This window comes from Budorcas taxicolor, chromosome 19 (assembly GCF_023091745.1).
Source record: "Budorcas taxicolor isolate Tak-1 chromosome 19, Takin1.1, whole genome shotgun sequence".
NCBI lineage: Eukaryota > Metazoa > Chordata > Mammalia > Artiodactyla > Bovidae > Budorcas > Budorcas taxicolor.
The window spans coordinates 21095424-21116388 of record NC_068928.1 but is presented as its reverse complement, the minus strand read 5'-3'; the positions used below and the strand labels follow the sequence as shown (position 1 = coordinate 21116388).

At 40.6% G+C, this 20965-nt stretch overlaps 1 protein-coding gene across 1 annotated transcript in view; it reads right to left on the bottom strand.

Annotated features, from left to right (window-relative positions):
- The window catches only part of EFCAB5 (EF-hand calcium binding domain 5), a 103265-nt gene that overhangs the window by 51244 nt on the left and 31056 nt on the right, over positions 1–20965 (bottom strand). The window contains exons 3-6 of the mRNA XM_052657838.1: positions 20249–20825; positions 9726–9882; positions 6882–6930; positions 673–743 (exon numbers count right to left, since the gene is read on the bottom strand). Coding sequence (XP_052513798.1) covers positions 673–743; positions 6882–6930; positions 9726–9882; positions 20249–20825 — 854 coding nt within the window. The remainder of the gene's footprint in view (positions 1–672; positions 744–6881; positions 6931–9725; positions 9883–20248; positions 20826–20965) is intronic.

Here is a 20965-nt window from a genome sequence, read left to right as displayed (position 1 = left end):
AACCATTGAATCCAAAAGGAAATCAGTCCTGAATATTCATTGGAAGGACTGATGCTGAAGCTGAAACTCCAATATTTTGGCCACATGATACAAAGAATTGACTCATTGGAAAAGACACTGATGCTGGGAAAGATTGAGGGCAGGAGGGGAAGGGGACAACAGAGGATGAGGTGGTTGGATGGCATCACCGGCTCAATGAACATGAGTTTAAGCAAGCTCTGGGTGTTGGTGATAGACAGAGCAGCCTGGTGGGCTGCAGTCCATGGGGTCGCAAAGAGTTCGACGTGACTGAGCAACTGAACTGAAGTGAAATATTTTAAAGTATACATCTGAGAATTGATAAAATAAGCTATTGCTTGCCTGCCCACAAAGTTGCTTCAGTTGTGCCTGCCGGGCTCCTCTCTCCATGGGACTCTCCAGACAAGAATACTGGAGTGGATTGCCATGCTCTCCTCCAGGGGACCTTCCTGACCCAGGGATCGAACCTGCATCTCCTACATCTCCTGCATTGGCAGGTGGTTCTTTACCACTAGTACCACCTTGGAAGCCCCAAATTAGCTATTATGCTTTCATTTATTTAATTCTAAGTTACTGTATGTATGACATCCACCAAAAGATGATTGAGACCTGCAAAATAATTTGATTCAAATAATGAATAATGTAACTGCTTACTTGTATAAATTCTGTTTTGTTCAATCTTGGTTTCATTGAGTCAGCAATATCTGCTGGTAGACAGCATGTTTCTAATTATTGAACAGAAGTTATTTGATAGTTAGTTTGGTTGTAACACATTCACATTTTATATTCATATTATAGTACTCCAAAAGAACATAAAATTATTGATGCCAATCAATATTTATAATTGAATGATATATAGTTGGGTGACATTCCAATTACTACAAGATTATAATTTTTCCTGGCTTCTATTTAGCCAAGGAACTCAAACATTTAAGAGCATGCCTACATTGTTAACGATCGTGTCAAGATAAAGCAGAAATAAACAGGCATATCAACAGTATAAAAGACTACAAAAATATCTGTGTTGGTTTATGCTAGAAGGTCCTAAAACGTAAATGCTTTTTAAAGACTTTATTTTGTATTTAATGTTTTTTTAATTAAATAAATAATATATGAATATGTTCTTTTGGTAAGAGATTCAAATAATACAAGTAGGAAATATAAGCAGGAAAACCTGAAAATGGGCCATTTTCCCTCCCCCCGCACCCCAGCACTCTCCCTCCCCTCTGCTCTACTAGAAACCACTGTCAGTGGTTTGTTGTCACCCTTTCAGCAACTTTTCTATGTATTTTCATATATGTGTGTCTGTACTTGGTCGCTCAGTTGTGTCTGACTCTGCGACCCTATGGACTGCAGTACGCCAGGGTTCCCTGTCCTTCATCATCTCCTGGAGCCTGCTCAAATTCATGTCCATTGAGTCAGTGATGCCATCCAACCATCTCATCCTCTATCAACCCCTTCTTCTCCTGCCTTCAATCTATCCCAGCATCAGGGACTTTTCTAACTAGTCAGCTCTTAGCATCAGGTGGCCACAGTATTGGAACTTCAGCTTCAGCATCAGTCCTTTTAATTCAGGACTGATTTCCCTTAGGATTGACTGGTTTGATCTCCTTGCTGTCCAAGGGACTCTCAAGAGTCTTCTCTAACACCACAATTTAAAAGCATCAATTATTCAGTATTCAGCCTTTTTTACGGTCCAACTCTCACATCCATACATGCTGCCGCTGCTGCTGCTAAGTCGCTTCAGTTGTGTCTGACTCTGTGCAACCCCATAGATGGCAGCCCACCAGGGGTCCTCCAGGCAAGAACACTGGAGTGCGTTGCCATTTCCTTCTCCAGTGCATGAAAGTGAAAAGTTAAAGTGAAGTCGCTCAGTCCTGTCTGACTCTTAGCGATCCCATGGACTGCAGCCTACCAGGCTCCTCCATCCATGGGATTTTTCAGGCAAGAGCACTGGAGTGGGGTGCCATCTCCTTCTTCCATCTATACATGACTACTGGAAAAACCATAGCTTTGTACAGAATTTGGTCAGTAAACATATATATTATATATATACACACACACACGCATATGAAAATACATGGGGTTTCCCTGATGGCTCAGACAGTAAAGAATCTGCTTTGGTTCAATCCCTGGGTCGGGAAGATCCCCTGGAGAAGGGAATGGCTACCCACTCCAGTATTCTTGCCTGGAGAATCCCATGAACAGAGGAGCCCAGTGGGCTACAGTCCATGGGGTTGCAAAAAGTCAGACAGGACTTAGCGACTAAACAGCAGCAGCAACAAAATGTATATATACACATATATCTTTTGATTCTCTATGCATAAATATTATCATATTGATCTGCAACTTGCAAGTTGTTTTTTTTTTCTGCTTCACCACTCATCTTGCAGATCTTTTCAAATAGTATGTAGAACTCAGGTGGCAGATTTGGGATGGAAATATGATTGAGAGTCAATGAAGTCATTGGTTTAAATAAGAAAACCCGAGGAGTGAGTGCAATTCCTACACAGTAAAGACTTTACTCCTCCTGCCAGACATTCAAGTAGATTAAAAAAAATTGCTTAGAATAATTTTGAATGTGAAATCTATTCTATTTTACATATAAACACACAGTATATGTTTTGCTGTTGAATTTTCCAAGAATGTAACTACTATCAAAATTTGAGAATTGTCTTTTGCTTCATTTGGAACTTTGCCAAGAGTTGGTCAGCATTTTAGAAAATTATATAATGGAAAATAATATTATAAATTGTACCAGAGCTCCAATATAATATACCCGTGTTAGTCTACATTTGTAGTTTTTCTGTGCATGGGGATTCTACATGTATATACAAATCCATTCATTTTGCTCTTATTTCAAAATGTCAAATACAAAGAATATAACTGATTGTACATAATTTTACTTTTCTTATATCTAAACATTCATTATGAAAATGAAGAAGTAAAAATGTTAGTCACTTAGTTGTGTCCGATTCTTTGTGACCCCGTGGACTGTAGCTCGCCCAGCTCCTCTGTTCATGGGATTCTCTAGGCAAGAATATAGGAGTGGGTTACTATTTCCTTCTCCAGGGGATCTTCCCAACCTAGGGATTGAACCCAGGTCTCCTGCATTGCAGGTGGATTTTTTTATCATCTGAGCCACTGGGAACAAATGTCTGACTATTCCATATGTCTTTCAGTGAAGTTGTAGCCAAGCAATATATTGAAATATGGCACATTTAATTTTCTTATATCTTTCCTTGTATTTCTCCATATCACAGCTATGATATTGTATCTTTCTTTTAAAATTCTGTGAAAGTAAGTAATATTTTCTAGGAATTTGATAGGATACAAGCACTTACAGTGAACGATGTTGGATTCGTGATCTCTGAATATTTAGCTTTGGAACCAGAGACCAGGCTTGCCCACTCAGGGCTCTTGTGTGGCAGAAGTTTTATTACAGTGAGAAGGGGCAGAGAAAGCTTCTGACATAGACATCAGAAGTGGGGAGGAGAGTGCCCCACTCAATAGTCTTTACGACTGGAATGCAAAAGTAGGAAGTCAGGAAACACCTGGAGTAACAGGCAAATTTGGCCTTGGAATGCGGAATGAAGCAGGGCAAAGACTAATAGAGTTTTGCCAAGAAAATGCACTGGTCATAGCAAACACCCTCTTCCAACAACACAAGAGAAGACTCTACACATGGACATCACCAGATGGTCAACACTGAAATCAGACTTATTATATTCTTTCCAGCCAAAGATGGAGAAGCTCTATACAGTCAACAAAAACAAGACCAGGAGCTGACTGTGGCTCAGATCATGAACTCCTTATTACCAAATTCAGACTCAAATTGAAGAAAGTAGGGAAAACCGCTAGACCATTCAGGTATGACCTAAGTCAAATCCCTTATACAGTGGAAGTGAGAAGTAGATTTAAGGGCCTAGATCTGATAGATAGAGTGCCTGATAAACTATGGAATGAGGTTCGTGACATTGTACAGGAGACAGGGATCAAGACAATCCCCAAGACAAAGAAATGTGAAAAAGCAAAATGGCTGTCTGGGGAGGCCTTACAAATAGCTGTGAAAAGAAGAGAGGCAAAAAACAAAGGAGAAAAGGAAAGATACAAGCATCTGAATGCAGAGTTCCAAAGAATAGCAAGAAGAGATAAGAAAGCCTTCTTTAGCGATCAATGCAAAGAAATAGAGGAAAAGAACAGAATGGGAAAGACTAGAGATCTCTTCAAGAAAATTAAGAGATACCAAGGGAACATTTCATGCAAAGATGGGCTCGATAAAGGACAGAAATGGTATGGACCTAACAGAAGCAGAAGATATTAAGAACAGGTGGCAAGAATACATGGAAGAACTGTACAAAAAAGATCTTCATGACCCAGATAATCATGATGATGTGATCACTAATCTAGAGCCAGACATCTTGGAATGTGAAGTCAAGTGGGCCTTAGAAAGCATCACTACAAACAAAGCTAGTGCAGGTGATGGAATTCCAGTTGAGCTGTTTCAAATCCTGAAAGATGATGCTGTGAAAGTGCTGCACTCAATATGCCAGCAAATTTGGAAAACTCAGCAGTGGCCACAGGACTGGAAAAGGTCCGTTTTCATTCGAATTCCAAAGAAACGCAATGCCAAAGAATGCTCAAACTACCGCACAATTGCACTCATCTCACATGCTGGTAAAGTAATGCTCAAAATTCTCCAAGCCAGACTTCAGCAATACATGAACTGTGAACTCCCTGATGTTCAAGCTGGTTTTAGAAAAGGCAGAGGAACCAGAGATCAAATTGCCAACATCTGCTGGATCATGGAAAAAGCAAGAGAGTTCCAGAAAAACATCTATTTCTGCTTTATTGACTATGCCAAAGCCTTTGACTGTGTGGATCACAATAAACTGTGGAAAATTCTGAAAGAGATGGGAATACCAGACCACCTAAACTGCCTCTTGAGAAATCTGTATGCAGGTCAGGAAGCAACAGTTAGAACTGGACATGGAACAACAGACTGGTTCCAAATAGGAGAAGGAATACGTCAAGGCTGTATATTGTCACCCTACTTATTTAACTTATATGCAGAGTACATCATGAGAAACACTGGGCTGGAAGAAACACAAGCTGGACTCAAGATTGCCGGGAGAAATATCAATAACCTCACATATGCAGATGACACCACCGTTATGGCAGAAAGTGAAGAGGAGCTAAAAAGCCTCTTGATGAAAGTGAAAGAGGAGAGTGAAAAAGTTGGCTTCAAGCTCAACATTCAGAAATCGAAGATCATGGCATCCGGTCCCATCACTTCATGGGACATAGATGGGGAAACAGTAGAAACAGTATCAGACTTTATTTTTGGGGGCTCCAAAATCACTGCAGATGGTGACTGCAGCCATGAAATTAAAAGATGCTTACTCCTTGGAAGAAAAGTTATGACCAACCTAGATAGTATATTCAAAAGCAGAGACATTACTTTGCCGACTAAGGTCCGTCTAGTCAAGGCTATGGTTTTTCCTGTGGTCATGTATGGATGTGAAAGTTGGACTGTGAAGAAGGCTGAGTGCCGAAGAATTGATGCATTTGAACTGTGGTGTTGGAGAAGACTCTTGAGAGTCCCTTGGACTGCAAGGAGATCCAACCAGTCCATTCTGAAGGAGATCAGCCCTGGGATTTCTTTGGAAGGAATGATGCTAAAGCTGAAGCTCCAGTATTTTAGCCACCTCATGCGAAGAGTTGACTCATTGGAAAAGACTGATGCTGGGAGGGATTGGGGGCAGGAGGAGAAGGGGACGACAGACGATGAGAGGGCTGGATGGTGTCACGGACTCAATGGACGTGAGTCTGAGTGAACTCCGGGAGATGGTGATGGACAGGGAGGCCTTGGCGTGCTGCAATTCATGGGGTTGCAAAGAGTCGGACACCACTGAGCGACTGAACTGAACTGAACTGAAGGGAATTATATCCTTTTTTAATTAGTCATTACAATAAATCAAAAGAATGTCTCAAGGTTGTAAAAATTTTACCAGACCCACACCCACAATTTACATTTTAGGATAACAGGATTAGAATTTAACAGTAGAAAGAGCCTACCAAACCCACTCCCATAATATACATTCTAAGATATCAGGATTAGTCAGAAGGTTTTCAGGAAGGAGAAACTGTCCTCAAGCAGGATACATTGTTGTTATATAATCTCTAGGACAGAGTTTAAATTGAGTTTGTTGTGCAATCATCAGTTCCGGGTTTAAAGAAAAAAAAAAGTTTTATGTAACTAAGACTAAGGAATGTAGAGAGGAAAAAAAAGATGTTTGTCCTTTCCTCCTCCTTGAGAATTCCAGACCCCTTTCTCCTCCTCAGGGACCCCAGACTTCTTATCAACCATGCCTAGGAACTGACTCTCTCAATAGTAAGTAAGTAGGTAAAGTCGCTCAGTCATGTCCAACTCTTTATGACCCCATGGACTGCAGCCTACCAGGCTCCTCTGTCCATGGGATTTTCCAGGCAAGAATACTGGAGTGGGTTGCCATTTCCTTCTCCAGGGGATCTTCCCGACCCAGGGATCGAACCCCGGTCTCCAGCATTGCAGACACTTTACCGTCTAAGCCACCAGGGAAGCCCCTCAATAGTAAGGGTTATTACAAAATAATTTTAATAAAATGGGCCACTCGACTAAAAGAATTAAAATTCACGGACTGCATCTCTGCTGTTCTACATTCTCCATCTGAGAAGAGCAAAGGAGCTTGAGAACATCTGTAAGAGCTTTGATAACGTCTGCCTCAGTACTGGCTCTTCATCTTAATGCAGCATTCTCCCCCTCCAAAAAAAGAGATAGAAAGAGAGAGAAATATAAACACTGTAGTAAGAGGCAGGCTTACCAAGCTGCAAATCTGGATTTTGAAAAAATTCATAAAGGACGTTCTGAATCTGCAAATCAAAGAGACCATATATTACTTTTCAATTACCATATATTTAGTATTTCAGAATAAAAGCCATCTGTAGTCTTTAAGTCCTGAGTAATTCTTCTGACCCAGGCACAGAAATAGTAAAAGTTAATATTTAGTTTATAGCATATTTCAAAGTATATAAAATACTTTTGCATGTATTTCCTCAGTGATTTTCAACCCTTTTGTGTGAGAATTAGGATGCTGATAGGATTCCATTTGCCAGCTCCAAGGAAATTTCTAACAATCCTTGGACACTGGGCATGATGAAGCTAAAGCACCTTTGGCAACAAGTTGGCAATCCAAAGAATTCTCTGTAATTCCTCATTTGTCAATGACAAAATAAAATTTCAGAGCTCCTCTTGATCTATTTTATTTTAAAATACTACTATTGTTCAGATCAGTTTTAGGTTCACAACAAAATTAACCAGAAGATACAGAGTTTCCGTATACTCCCTGCCCCTACCCCACCACATACAGGGCTTAACTCCACTATCAACATCCCCCATCACAGCGGTACATTTGTTACAACCAATGAACCTACACTGTAACCTCAAAACCCAAAGTCCATAGTTTATGTATAACTATGGGTTTTGAAAATTATATGATGACATGTATCCATCATTATGTAATACAGAATTGTTTCACCACCTTAAACTCTTCTATGCTCTGTCTATTCATCTCTGTCCACACCCCACCTTTCCTGTCTTCATAATTTTACTTTTTCTGGAATGTTATAGAATTAGACTCATACGGTATATAGCCTTTTCAGATTGGCTTCTTTCACTTAGTAATATGCATGTAAGGTTCTCCCACATCTTTTCATGGCTTGATAGCTCATTTCTTTTTAGCACAGAATAATATTCCACTATCTGGATGTACCACATTTATTGATTATTCACCTACTGAGGGATGGCTTCCCAGGTGGTGTTAGTGGTAAGGAATCCACCTGCAATGCAGGAAACATAAGAGATGCAGATTCAATCCCTGGGTCAGGAAGATCCCCTGGAGGAGGGCATGGCAACTTGCTCCAGTATCCTTGCCTGGAGAATCCCATGCACAGAGGAGTCTGGCAGGCTACAGTCCATGGGGTCAGAAAGAGTTGTACATGACTGAGGCGACTTATGCAGTGAAGGACATCTTGGTTGCTTCCAAGTTTTGCTAATTGAACTGAACTGAACTGAATTATGCAGTAAACATCCATGTGTCAGCTTTTGTGTGGACATGAATTTCCAGCTTCTTTGGGTAAATACAAAGGCTCCTCTACCAGGGCTCAATCATATGGTAAGAGTATGTTTAGTTTCATAAGAGACTGCCAAGCTGTGTTCCAAAGTGGCCATAACCATTTTGTATTTCTACCAATAATGAATGAGAGTTTCTGCTGCTGCACATCTTTGCCAGCATTTGGTGTTGTCAGTGTTCTGGATTCTGATAGGTGTGTAGTGGTATCTCATGGCTGTTTTCAATTGCATTTCCTCAATGACATGTGTGGAACATCTTTTCATATGCTTTTTTGCCATCTGTATATCTTTGGTGAAGTGTCTGTTCAGGTCTTTTGCCCCTTTTAAAATCTGTTATTTGTTTTCTTATTGTTGATTTCAAGAGCTCCTTGTATATTTTTGATAATTGTCCTTTATCAGCCATGTTTTTTGTAAATATTTTCTTCCAGTCTGAGGCTTGTTCTGCTTGGTGTATTTTTAGCAATTCACTTTGAACTGGAAATATACTTGGTATTGTATATGCTGCTGCTGCTGCTGCTAAGTCGCTTCAGTCGTGTCTGACTCTGTGCGACCCCACAGACGGCAGCCCACCAGGCTCCCCCGTCCCTGGGATTCTTCAGGCAAGAACACTGGAGTGGGTTGCCATTTCCTTCTCCAGTGCATGAAAGTGAAAGTGTGGCTTAGACGTGTCCGACTCTTAGTGACCCCATGGACTGCAGCCTACCAGGCTCCTCCGTCCATGGGATTTTCCAGGCAAGAGTACTGGAGTGGGGTGGGTATTGTATATAACCAACAATTATTCTCACATCTACATATACCTGTGTGTATATGTGTGCTCAGTCATGTCTGGCTCTGTGAACCCATGGACTGTAGCCACCAGGCTCTTTTGTCCATAGAATTTCCCAGGCAGAATACTGGAGTGGGTAGCCATTTCCTACTCCAGGGGATCTTCCCGACCCAAGGATCACACCCAAGTCTCCTACGACTTCTGCACTGGCAGGCAGATTCTTTACCACTGGTGCCACCTGGGAAGCACCTACATATACCTAAGAGAACATATTTATCTCTTAGAGCACAGTTATTTTCTGGAGCTAATGACATGGTCTTTTAGGGAATTCCCTGGTGCTCCAGCAGTTAGGACTCCACACTTTCACTGCTGAGGGCCCAGGTTCGATCCCTCGTCAGGGAATTAAAATCCCACAAGCTGCATGGTGCCGCCCATACCCCCACTCCACACTACAAAAAGGACATGGTCGTTTAGCCCACAGAAGTAATTAGTCACACACATACGAAAAACAAACAGAAGCTATGTCTGTCTATAATGAAGTTTGTGAAATTCAGCCAGAATTAATATTTTGGAAATCTACCTAGAATTTTCTCTTTAATGTTCAAGAGAAAATTGAAGAAACTTACTTTCGTGGGCTAGATTTACCTCAGCAAGATCGAAAATTTAGAGGGAAGCTTCTAGCAATCTAGAAGCACTCTAGATTGCTCAGGATCTAGCAATCGCTCTTACCACCCCTTCCACCTTACCCTTCACAGGTACCCTCCTCCTTACCACTACCATGGGAATCATTCCTTTGGGGTCTAGAATCCACTCATTGAACTGCTCCTGCAGAGCCTGTTTCCGTGCGTTGGCCACCTTGGCTTTGATGTCGTTTATGTATTCTTTTTGTTCTCGTTTCTGTTTAATATTCTCCTTTATCTTGGATACTCTGAAGGATGTAGAAATAGAAGACATGTTGTGTTAAGATTATTGGATTTGATTCAGATTGCTCAAATGGCAGAATTCAGAGTTCAGAGCCTCATTTAAATTTTCGACCTCTCTTTTTCCATGAGATCTTCATTTAAGCCTGCAGTGATTCCCTCCTTCCCCTAGCACATATTCAATTTGGCATTTCTCATAAGCTGCCTGCTACTATTACTTGACTTTTTATAGAGGTCGGCCTTATTTTACTCAATGAAATACTATACTTAAGAAGTACTAAGAATAGCTCTAGAAGCTGCCATGTATAAAAGCAAGATTGAACACACTAAGGCCTTAGGGTGGTGGGCCTCTTTTTTCCCTGGACATAGAAATCATCTTGGAAAGACTTTGATTCCAAGTCTAGGTAGGGAGACTGCATTTATAACAAGCATCTCAGGTAGTTCTGATCCCTTGGATCCAACTTTTGATTTCTGTCCAGGAATATTTATCACCAATTTCTTTTATCTGGCCAGAGTCAAATACTTTTGACAGCCCTTAAGCAGAATAGTTACATTCTACTCTGACAGAGTTGTATCACTCAGGTTGAAAATGGGGGAAGAACTGTGGTTTTAGTCAGCCCTATATTTATCATCCACATTAGGACTTCAAAACCACCAGATGGGTTTTGACTGAAACACCAAAATGGTGCAGAATAAAATAAAAATAAAAGTAGCTTCTGATTTCAAACATAATTGTCAAATAATGTTTGAGTCAGGTCTTCTCATGGTTCAGCTGGTAAAGAATCTGCCTGCAATGAGGGAGACCTGAGTTCGATCCCTGGGTTGGGAAGATCTCCTGGAGGAGGGAAAGGCTATCCACTTCAGTATTCTGGTCTGGAGAATTCCAAGAACTGTACAGTCCATGGGGTTGCAAAGAGTCAGACACAGCTGAGCAACTTTCACTTTCTTTCATTTTTCAAAGAAAAGACTAAGGCAATCTAACAGATTTTGAAATGCAAAAGACTTCTCAGGAGGAACTGGTAAATTGGAGAACTCTTATAATCCAAGAGGAATTAATACAGAGACTTCTCTGTAGCTCAGATGGTAAAGAGTCTGCCTGCAATTCAGGAGATCCAGGTTCAATCCCTGGGTTGGGAAGATCATTTGGAGAAGGGAATGGCAACCCACTCCAGGATTCTTGCCTGGAGAATCCCATGAACAGAGAGGTCTGGCAGGCTACAGTCCATGGGGTCCCAAAGAGTCAGACATGACTAAGCAACCAACACTACTAATAATCCAAGAGGGGCTTCCCAGGCGGCTCAGTGGTAAAGAGTCTGCCTGCCAATGCAGGAGATGCAGGTTCAATCCTTGGGATGGGGAGATCCCCTGGAGAAGGAAATGGCAACCTACTCCAGTATTCTTGCCTGAGAAATTCAAGGACAGAGGAGCGTGGTGGGGGTCACAAGAATTTGACACAATTTAGCGACTAAACAACAACAAACAATAATCCAAGAGAAACAATATAAACCTAAATCATTACTTTATGCCCATATAAGGACTTCAAACTTCTGTAAGATTTCAAAAATAAAATTTCAAGTTTGAAAATAAAAATAGGCAGGTTGTGTTTTTTTTTTAAGTCTGTATTGAATTTGCTACTATATTGCTTCTGTTTTGTTTTGTATTTTTGGCCTCTATCTAGCATGCGGGATCTTGGACTTTAGCTCCCCAACCAGAGAACAGGACAGCCAGGGAATACCCGCAGGCAAGTTGTTTAATAGTGCAGAAAACCTGGTGTCTGAACTGCTGGAAGATAATTAGCATTTTAAAGGAAGTGCTAAATTCCTCTGACGTGACTACTAACCAGCCAAACCTCATCACTTGTCTCCGAACCCTCAGTCTCTTCTCAGCTGGCTCTCCTTCTCTTCCACTATCTTTCTCCCTCTGCTGCCTTATCTGTCTACCTCTCCCTTTCCCACTCTCTCCCTTTCTTTATACAGCATGCATGTGTGTTCAGGAGCTCAGTGCTGTCCGACTCTTTGAGACCCCATGGAGCCTGCCAGGCTCCTCTGTCCATGGGATTTCCCAGATATGAATACTGTAGTGGGTTGCCATTTTCGGCTCCAGGGTGTCTTCGCAACCCAAGGATTGAACCCTGGTCTCCTGTTGTTGTTCAGTTGCTCAGCTGTATCAGACTCTTTTGCTGCCGGATGGACTGCAGCATGCCAGGCTTCCCTGTCTGTCACCATCTCCTGGAGTTTGCTCAAACTCATCTCCATCAAGTCAGTGATGCCATCCAACCACCCCATCCTCTGTTGTCCCCTTCTCTTCCTGCCTTCAATCTTTCCCAGCATCAGGGTCTTTTCCAAAGAGTTGGCTCTTCTCATCAGGTGGCCAAAGTACTGGAACTTCAGCTTCGGCATCAGTCCTTCCAGTGAATATACAAGATTGATTTCCTTTAAAATTAACTAGTTTGATCTCCTTGCAGTCCAAGGTATGCTAAAGAGTCTTCTTTAAAACCTCAGTTCAAAAATATCAATTCTTTGGCGCTCAGCTTTCTTTATGGTCCAGCTCTAACATCCATACATGACTCCTGGAAAAACCATAACTTTGACTGTATGGACCTTTGTCAGCAAAGTAATGTCTCTGCTTTTTAATATGCTGTCTAGGTTTGTCGTAGCTTTTCTTCCAAGGAGCAAGTGTCTTTTAATTTCATGGCTGCAGTCACCATCTGCAGAGATTTTGGAGCCCAAGAAAATGAAGTCTGTCACTGTTTCCATTGTTTCCCCATCTATTTGCCAGGAACTGATGGGACCAGATGCCGTGATCTTAATTTTTTGAATATTGAGTTTTAAGACAGTTTTTTCACTCTCCTTTTTCACTTTAATCAAGAGGCTCTAGTTCTTCACTTTCTGACATAAGGGTGGTGTCATCTGTATATCTGTTAAGTCGCTCAGTCGTGTCCAACTCTTTGCAACCCCATGGACTGTAGCCCACCAGGCTCCTCCGTCCATGGGATTCTCCAGGCAAGAATACTGGAGTGAGTTGCCATTTGAGGTTATTGATATTTCTCCCGGCAGTCTTGATTCCGATTTGAATTAAGGTCTCCTGAGTCTCTGGCATTGGCAGGTGGATTCTTTACCACTGTGCCACCTGGGGAGCCTCTATACAGCTCTCTCTTCAATTCCTGTCTTTCCTTCCTGATTCTCTATTCTGTGTATTTCTTAGAGCTTTTTCTCATTATTCATTCATTTACACTCACTGAGTTTCTTATTCACTCATTACACAAACATATACTGAGGACCTACTATGGATTCTGCCATTGTAAAGCTTAGGGTCCAATGCAGAACAGGTAAGTAAGTGATGTTGTGTAATAAGTACTGGGTGTCTCCAGATTCTCATGTATATCAATCAAAATGGATTAACAAAATTAAGTTTCTGTCACAGTTCCATCTGCCTGGCTAGATTCTCCACATCCTTTAGGTCTCAGTTCAGACATCATTTCCTCCCTCTTATTAATGTCCACATTTAGAAACAGAACCTGGTTTTGTGCTTCAGCGCCACTGCACAGGAGGCTCTAAATACAATCCAGATGGATATTTAATTTATGATGTAACTTATTCAGGGACTGAATAAAATTTCTCTTTTGTAGTCTGCATTATCTCAAGAGGATATCTAATCAACAGAATTTCATAGCCTCCAAAACTCTTAACTTAGGGTATTGTAGTATAGGGTAGACATAACCTGTAAGCAGATTCTAAGTGTAAATCCACAATCCACTTTTAAGGAGATTGGAAAAAAAACACCAAAAGTACAATGTGGTAAAATGCAAAAATTGTCACAAATTCTTTCCATTCCTGTAAGCAGGTCTGTGTGTATGCAATGTAGTTTTGCAGCTCCACCCATTAAGAATTAAGTCTATTTCTGCATCTCGTCTGGCTGTGGCCATATAACTTCCTTTGGCCAATGGGCCATTAGCAAACACAGGAAGCAGAAAGTTGAAAAGTGCTATAAATTGTATCACAATAAAACTTATATAACAAAAATTGTATCACAATAAAACGGGGGGAAAAAAGGAATCAATGTGCTTAAACATTGGGGTTTGCTCTGTTTCATTAAACTTGAGAGACTGCACCACCACCTTGGAATAAGCCTAGGCTAACCTGCTCCACAGCTTTACCAACAGTCAGCCAACTAATAGCCAGATGACTATCTACTGCCATTTTACTGTAATGTATGAGTGATACCATGTGGAGCAGAGATGAGCCATGAGCCCAGTCCAAAGTTACCAACCCATAAAATCATGAGCAAATAAATGATTGTTTATTTAAACCACTCAGTTTTGAGGTATTTTGTTATGCAACCAAAACTAGTTAATAAAACAGTCTCCACAGTACTTCCCTGGTGAAGAAGTGAAGTGAAGTCATTCAGTCGTGTCTGACTCTTTGCGACCCCATAGACTGCAGCCTGCCAGGCTCTTCTGTGCATGGGATTTTCTAGGCAATAGTACTGGAGTGGATTGCCATTTCCTTCTCCAGGGGATCTGCCCAACCCAGGGCTCGAACTCGGGTCTCCTGCATTGTAGACAGAGGCTTTACCATCTGAGCCACCAGGGAAGTGGTTAAGAATCTGCTTTCCAATGCAGGTGATGTGGGTTTGATCCCTGGTCAGGGAATTAAAATCCCACATGCCGTGGGGCAATGAGGCCCGTGTGCCACAACTAGAGAAGCTCTGGCACGCTGCAACAAAGACCGAGCACAGCTGAAAAAACTGTCTCTCCATCTTAAATGTTTTGAGATTTTTAAGAGTACAATATAAATCTAACTACTTAAAGAATAGAAGTAAAAATGCTTTCTTGCCCTAATTGTCACAATCCAAATTCTATCCATCCATTCAAGCTCTGTTAGGAAAATCTTCCACTTAGAGAATTTGCCTAGATTATATCAAAACTGAATGTTGTGTTTCATAAAAACTGGTTCTAGCCAGCTTAACTGGATAATAGACCATGAACTTTGAGCGACCCCAGTACACAAGACCATTGCTAGACCTAACTGAAGCCTCTTTTTCAGCTGCTAAACAATAGTACTTGTTTTCATCAATCGTGTACAAACCTATGGACTCGTTCTATCCTATATACAGTGTGATTGTCTTTAATTGTTAAAAGCATAACCATTATAAAGCTCCCTTCCTAACACTTAAAAACTCTAGAATCTTCCCTCTCTGCAAACTAGTCAGTGATTTCTTCACTGGTATAGATTCCTTTGCATGGCAAGTTAATAAGCTCAGTTTTTGTTTGTTTGTTTTTAAGCTCTGATGGTCTTAGTTTCACAAAGCTAAGCTGGACTTCTTGAAGCATGTTCATATTATTCCTGTGAAGAGTATTCCTATAAAAATACACATATATCTACTTAATTATTATACTTAATTCTTATTTTCTTCTGTCTATTCAACATATATCTTATTATGAAATGAGGTTCCTTACGCAAGGTGCAATGACAGGTTCTCCTAAGGATATCATTTGCTGAGTAGTTTAAAATGAATCAGCAGAATATCTGGCAAACCCTAGGAATTCCTGGACATCTTGAATCAGTTTAATCGCTCAGTCGTGTCCGACTCTTTGCAACCCCAGGGACTGCAGCACACCAGGCCTCCTTGTCCATCACCAACTCCCAGAGTTTACTCAAACTTATGTCCATTGAGATGGTGATGTCATCCAACCATCTCATCCTGTCGTCCCTTTCTCCTCCTGCCTTCAATCTTTCCCAGCATCAGGGTCTTTTCCAGTGAGTCAGTTCTTCGCATCAGATAGCCAAAGTATTGGAATTTCAGCTTCAACATCAGTCCTTCCAATGAACATTTAGGACTGATTTCCTGTAGGATGGACTGGTTGGATCTCCTTGCAGTCCAAGGGACTCTAAGAATCTTCTTCAACACCACAGTTCAAAAGCATCAATTTTTCACCGCTCAGCTTTCTTTATAGTCCAACTCTCACATCACATCCATACATGACTACTGGAAAAACCATAGCCTTGACTAGACAGACTTTTGTTGGCAAAGTAATGTCTCTGCTTTTCAACACGCTGTCTAGGTTGGTCATAACTTTTCTTCCAAGGAGTAAGCGTCTTTTTATTTCATGGCTGCAGTCACCATCTGCAGTGATTTTGGAGCCCAAAAAGATAAAGTCTGCCAGTGTTTCCATTGTTTCCCTATCTATTTGCCATGAAGTGATGGGACTGGATGCCATGATCTTAGTTTTCTTAATGTTGACCTTTAAGCCAACTTTTTCACTCTCCCCTTTCACTTTCATCAAGAGGCTCTTTAGTTCTTCACTTTCTGCCATTAAGGTGGTGTCATCTGCATATCTGAGGTTATTGATATTTCTCCCAGCAATCTTGATTCCAGCTTGTGTTTCTTCCAGCCCAGCATTTCTCATGATGTACTCTGCATAGAAGTTAAATAAGCAGGGTGACAATATACAGCCTTGATGTGCTCCTTTTTCTATTTGGAACCAGTCGGTTGTTCCATGTCGAGTTGGAACTGGACATCTTGAATAGTCTTAGGTATTAATATTCCATAACTACCACATCTTGTCAGGTATTGTGCCAGATATCCAGCCCTAGGTGGAGTGAACTGGACTCAGGAACTCTACCTCTGTTCTTTTAACATTAAGAATTAGGATCAGGACTGGTGGAGAAAATGAGGATATCTATAGTATTATAGGTCCTGCTTCTCTATAAGACTGTGAAAGTATAACATTAATAATGTCTCTGTCATTCTTTTTTTAATGCTTATTTTTTATTTTTAAAAATATCACACTGTAAAATTAACCCTTTTTGGTGCATAGTTATATAAATTTCAACACGTATAAATATGTGTGAAAATGAAAGTGTTAGTCGCTCAGTCGTGCCCGACTCTTTGTGACCGCACGAACTGTAGCCCATCAGGCTCCTCTGTCCATGGAATTCTCCATGCAAGAACACAGGAGTGGGTTGCCATGGGGTTGTTCCAGGGGATCTTGGGATCTTCCCAACCCAGGGATTGAAGCTGGGTCTTCTGCATTGGCAGGCAGGTTCTTTACTGCTAGCACCACCTGGGAAGCCCCATAAATATGTGTAACCATCATCATAATCAGGCTATTGAAAGTTTGCAATCTTGCTTTTAGAGCAAATATTTTTCATTATTAATTCACAATAAGGCAGTAGTGACATAGAATATGCATTCCCAAGAGTTGCAGGGATCCAGAATCATAAGGAAAAGATACTAAAAGATGTGAAAAGAAAAGCAAAATGACACAAACCTAATCTCCTGATCAGGTTTGCAAATTTACATGTAAGAATTATAGTCCACTCCAATTCTATACTTGTCTTTCAGGAACCCTGAGGAAAAGCAATAAAATATACTGCATATATAAAACTTACAAATAGCAGTGATATTTTATTTTTTAGATAAGTGGTTACCACTATATAAATCACTCCAAATCAGTAAGGAGTATCTTCTCTATCTGTTGTAGTTAGAACCTGAAAAAGATGAATCCCTTTTTGTTCAAGAGAAGTAGGCAGATGAAAATTTTTTGCATCAGGTTGAGTCAAATCAACACTTTAACATTATCATTAGATTAAGTCTTGACAAACCAAACAAAAATCTTATTTGTCCTCTTTCTTGAGCATAAATAAGGAGAACTCTCATTCCTGAAATTAATGGGCTTCTCCAAAGCTCTCTAATGGCTTGAGAACAATGCAAACAATGATACAGTTCAGAGGATTTAAAAGCAGGACTGGTTTTGCTAAGATTTCTGGGTATTCAAACTTTAAGTCAATAGATGTTGTGCTGCTGTTAAACATCCCTAGGATTTCTGAATATTCTACAAATGCCTGACACTGTCATATGTTGACATATGGATTTTGGGGTTTTGCCCAGGGAAAATAAAACCCTAATTCTGATAATCCAGGCAAAGAAAGCATCTTTAAATACTTTAACGCTTTCATGATATTCCTACAAATTGAAGACAACACTCAGACTGATACAGAATAAGACAAGCAAATGGAAAGATGCACATTCCCAGATAGATACACATGTCATTTATTAAAGATGTTGATTTTCCCTAAGTTAATAAATTTAATCTGACTTCAATAAAAATTCCTATAATATTTGTTTTGGTGTTCTCTTTCCCTGCTTTTTTCAGGTAGATGAATCAATCCTAAAATTCATATTGAAAACTAACCACACAGTAACAGAATGCAGTGATTAGAAAAGAAGAACAAATATAGACTATTCTATGTTATGTTATTGGGTTCACTATGTAGCCATTTGGAAAAGGAGAAAGCTAGATTCATATCTTAAATCTTACACTAGGATACATTCTAAATGGATCAATATTTAAAAAGAAAATCAAAACGATGGTCATTCCAGAAGAAAACAAAGGATAATTCTTTTAACTTCTTGAAATGTAACAATGACTCAAAGCCCAGAAGCTGTAAAATAAAAGTAAAAGTAAATTGACCACACAGAAACAAAAGATCCTCTGCATGACACAAAAAAATGGCAGGTGAAAAACTGAGGAAAATATTTTTAACTCATTCACATGCTTTGGATAAAAGGAAAAGAATTAAGAATGCATATTTTGCATTCGCTTATGTGTTACACTAGGGCTTCCCAAGTGGCGCAAGTGGTAAAGAACCCGCCTGCCAATGCAGAGACATGAGAGATGCGGGTTCAATCCCTGGGTTGGGAAGACCCCCTGGTGGAGGGAATGGGAACCCACTCCAGTATTCTTGCCTGGAGAATCCCATGGACAGAGGAGCCTGGCAGGCTACAGTTCGTGGGATCGCAAAGAGTCGAACACGACTGAAGCGACTTAGCACACATGCATGATGAGTACACTAAGAAACTTGGAAAGATGTACTGAAAATTAAGAACATAGTTATTTATAGCTGAGGGGGAGCACTGGGTAGATGGAGTATAAGAATGGGAGAGAGGGACTTCCCTGGTGGTCCAGTGGTTAAGAATCTGCCTTCCAATGCAGGGGATGTGAGTTTGATCCCTGGTCTGGGAAACTAAGATCCCAAATGTTGGGGAGCTACTGAGCCAGTGGGCATCTAGAGAGAGTCCATGCACCACAATGAAAGAGCTCATATGATGCAACCAAGACCCAATGCAGCAAATAAATAAATAATTTTTAAAAAAGAATGGGAAAGAAAGTTTCTGGTGTCTAACATTTTATGTGTGCTCAGTTGCTCAGTCATGTCTGACTCTTTAGGACCCCATGGACTATGGCCCACCAGGCTCCTCTGTCCATGGAATTTTCCAGGTAAGAATACTGGAGTGGGTTGCCATTTCCTTCTTCAGGGGAATATCCCTGACCTAGGGGTGGAACCCCAGTCTCCTGCATCTCCTGTATTGGTAGGCAGATTCTTTACCACTGCGCCACCTGGGAAGTTTCTTAGTGTATTCATGCATGTGTGCTAAGCCGCTTCAGTCATGTTCGACTCTTTGCGATCCCACGAACTGTAGCCCACCAGGCTCCTCTGTCCATGGGATTCTCCAGGCAAGAATACTGGAGTGAGTTCCCATTTTCTCCACCAGGGGGTCTTCCCAACCCAGGGATTGAACCCGCATCTCTCATGTCTCTGCATTGGCAGGCGGGTTCTTTACCACTTGTGCCACCCTGGGAAGCCCTAGTGAAACACATAAGCGAATGCAAATATGCATTCTTAATTTTCTTCTTTTATCCAAAGTATGTGAATGAGTTAAAAATATTTTCCACTTTATACATTTCAGCTTTTGAACCAGATAAACATATTACCTATCTGGAAAGTTAAATTCCAGAAAGTGTTTCCTTTCATATAGCTTACTTTTCAGTACAAGGAGACAGAGAAGAAACAGATAAATATACACTTGGGATCCTAGTGAGATAACTAAATTCATGAATACATGGAGCTTAACAAACCTCATTAGTCTTCATGCTGCTAAGTCGCTTCAGTCGTGTCCGACTCTGTGCGACCCCATAGATGGCAGCACACCAGGCTCCCCATCCCTGGGATTCTCCAGGCAAGAACACTGGAGTGGGTTGCCATTTCCTTCTCGAATGCATGAAAGTGAAAAGTGAAAGTGAATTCGCTCAGTCGTGTCCAACTCTTAGCAACCCCATGGACTGTAGCCTCCCAGGCTCCTCCGTCCTTGGGATTTTCCAGGCAAGAGTACTGGAGTGGGGTTCCATTGCCTTCTCTTAGTCTTCATAGTGTCTCATAAATAGTGAAACACATAGTAGTAGCTCATAAGTCCTTTCTGAAGAACTATAAAATTACTTAAAATCCTGTTTGCATTATTATATTCTTTTTCTACTTGCTTTTTAACATAAGGAAAACTAGATCATCAACTGAAAACACCAACAAACTGTACCTGTTGTAAGTAGTGTTCGGAACATGTATCTTCAGGTCTTCCGAAATATCTCTCATCACCCTCTGATAGCCAGACAGTCCTGGATCTTTGATATAATTAGGGTTGTTTCTCATTAAGTATTCTCCCAAATGGTTAATTGGGTCAAACTTGGTGGGAATATCAACATCTGCCAAAAGCTTCTTCTTTTCCACTTGCATTAACATTCTTTCCATTCCAGGGACTAAGGTGGGTAAAAGTTTGTCGAGCAAATACGCACGAGTGCTCAGTGTCATGTTTTCAGTATTAAACCACTCTTTGGCCAAATTATCCCTGGGGAGTTTCTCTTCAGCCTTTTTCTCTAGTTCCTTCTTCAGATTTTCCTTATCTATGATTTTCTGATGCATTGCTTGGGCTCTTGCCTGCACTCTTTCTAAAAGATTTTTCTTCCATGGTTGTTCCCAGTTTGAATCCTGTGGAGTTTGATCTAAATTGAAAATCACTTTTGCAGGTTTTCTAAAGACAATATTCTTTGAGACTCTAGTTTTAGACTCCTTTATTGAACAAGCTGAGATTTTTGGCTGGTTCTCCAGGTTTAAATCTGAGGGAACAAAAGTGAAATATAAGAAATATTAGAAGTAAATTTTAATCTATGTTACTCTAGAATATTATTAGAAAAAATTTACATGGTGTATTCAAACACAAGTAAAAGTAACAGAAAATCAGACAGCAGTGACTTTA